This window comes from Cystoisospora suis (genome assembly GCF_002600585.1).
Source record: "Cystoisospora suis strain Wien I chromosome Unknown contig_4743, whole genome shotgun sequence".
In the NCBI taxonomy this organism is placed as follows: domain Eukaryota; phylum Apicomplexa; class Conoidasida; order Eucoccidiorida; family Sarcocystidae; genus Cystoisospora; species Cystoisospora suis.
In genome coordinates, this window is record NW_027157535.1 from 131 (window position 1) to 1,410 (window position 1,280).

Sequence of the window (1,280 nt, forward strand, 5' to 3'; positions counted from 1 at the left end):
TCCTTCTTGCAGAGCTCTTAGAATCGTCTTCCGTTCTTGTTTCTTGATGCAGTCAACCTCAATATCTTTTTTAATCGTCTGGAATGCCCTTTCTGTTACGCACACTTTCTGAACATACGAGACTCCTTGATGCTCCTGCGGTCCGACAGTGCTTTTCCCTCTTAATCATTTGTCTTCACCCCATCTCTATACAACATAACCCTTTCTCCTCCACACCACATAATAAGCACACTTTTTCTCTCTTCTCTGACATCTAGAATAGACTAATCTCCTTAACTCTCTTCCTCTAAATGGTTTCTCATCCACCCTCGGGGTTCTGCCACTCTTTTCGCCAACTGAAACCTATTATACCTGCTTCGAGACTCCGTGTCAACCTTCGACTCTCTCTTCTGGCTCTTACTAACTTATCAATGCTTCAGCTATCTTCTTTCATAATAATCTCTTCCCCGCACTCTTGAAATTCATCTGTTTCTTCTTGTCCTAACTCTCTTCTTCAACTCTCTCAGTCTCACAGTCTCCTCTGTTAACAATTCCTCTCAGCTTCTAGCTTTCCAGTCTTCTCTCTCCTCATTTTCTGAGTCATTCTCAACCTCTTTACTATGTGTCCTTCCTTTCGTTCTTCAACGAACTCTCTCACACCGGCAGACTTCTTCACAACTGTAACATTTTCNNGCCCCCCATCGAAAACTGGTTCCCAACATCCTTCTCCATTTCACCCTTCTTCTCTTATACGCTTCCCACTTCAATCTTACCCTTTCCTCACGATCTCTCCGTGTTCTGCTTTCACTCATGCAAATTGATGCTCTCATTGAAACTTATTCTCTCACCTTGGAAAACTTTACACACTTCTGATCTTCTCTCAGCATTTATCTGGCTCTTCTTCACGCTTTCAAACCGTTGTCCCTTCATGTTCAACACTTCCACACCACTCTCACACTTTTCTCTGTACTCAACTTATCATAACCACCCAGAGCTTCATCCTTCCCAACTTCCCCTGATCTTCATCCGAAACTCCCCTTTTCTCATTCTTCCTTCTTATCTCTCTCAGACTTCTCCTTTACTTCCAGACCGAATTAATATTCTCTTGAGCTTATTTCCTTAACGTCCTTCAACACTTATTAACATCACATCGCTTTCTAGCTTCCCTAACTCTTCTTTTCAAACACTCTTTCTCTTCTCCTTTCTCTCTAAACTTCTTCTCATACCTCCGCCTCTTCTCAGTCACTCTTCTACGGCTCTCCTCCAACTTTCTGACTCCTGTCCGTCCATCCCTCAACATT

The 1,280-nt window shown here is 42.9% G+C and overlaps 1 protein-coding gene across 1 annotated transcript; it reads right to left on the bottom strand.

The window, feature by feature from the left end:
• Positions 1-474: 474 nt before the first annotated feature.
• On the bottom strand, positions 475-897 carry CSUI_008454 (uncharacterized protein). The gene has a single exon (XM_068068587.1). The coding sequence runs from the start codon at positions 807-809 to the stop codon at positions 621-623; it is 189 nt and encodes a 62-aa protein (XP_067919437.1). The 5' UTR covers positions 810-897; the 3' UTR covers positions 475-620.
• Positions 898-1,280: the final 383 nt, after the last annotated feature.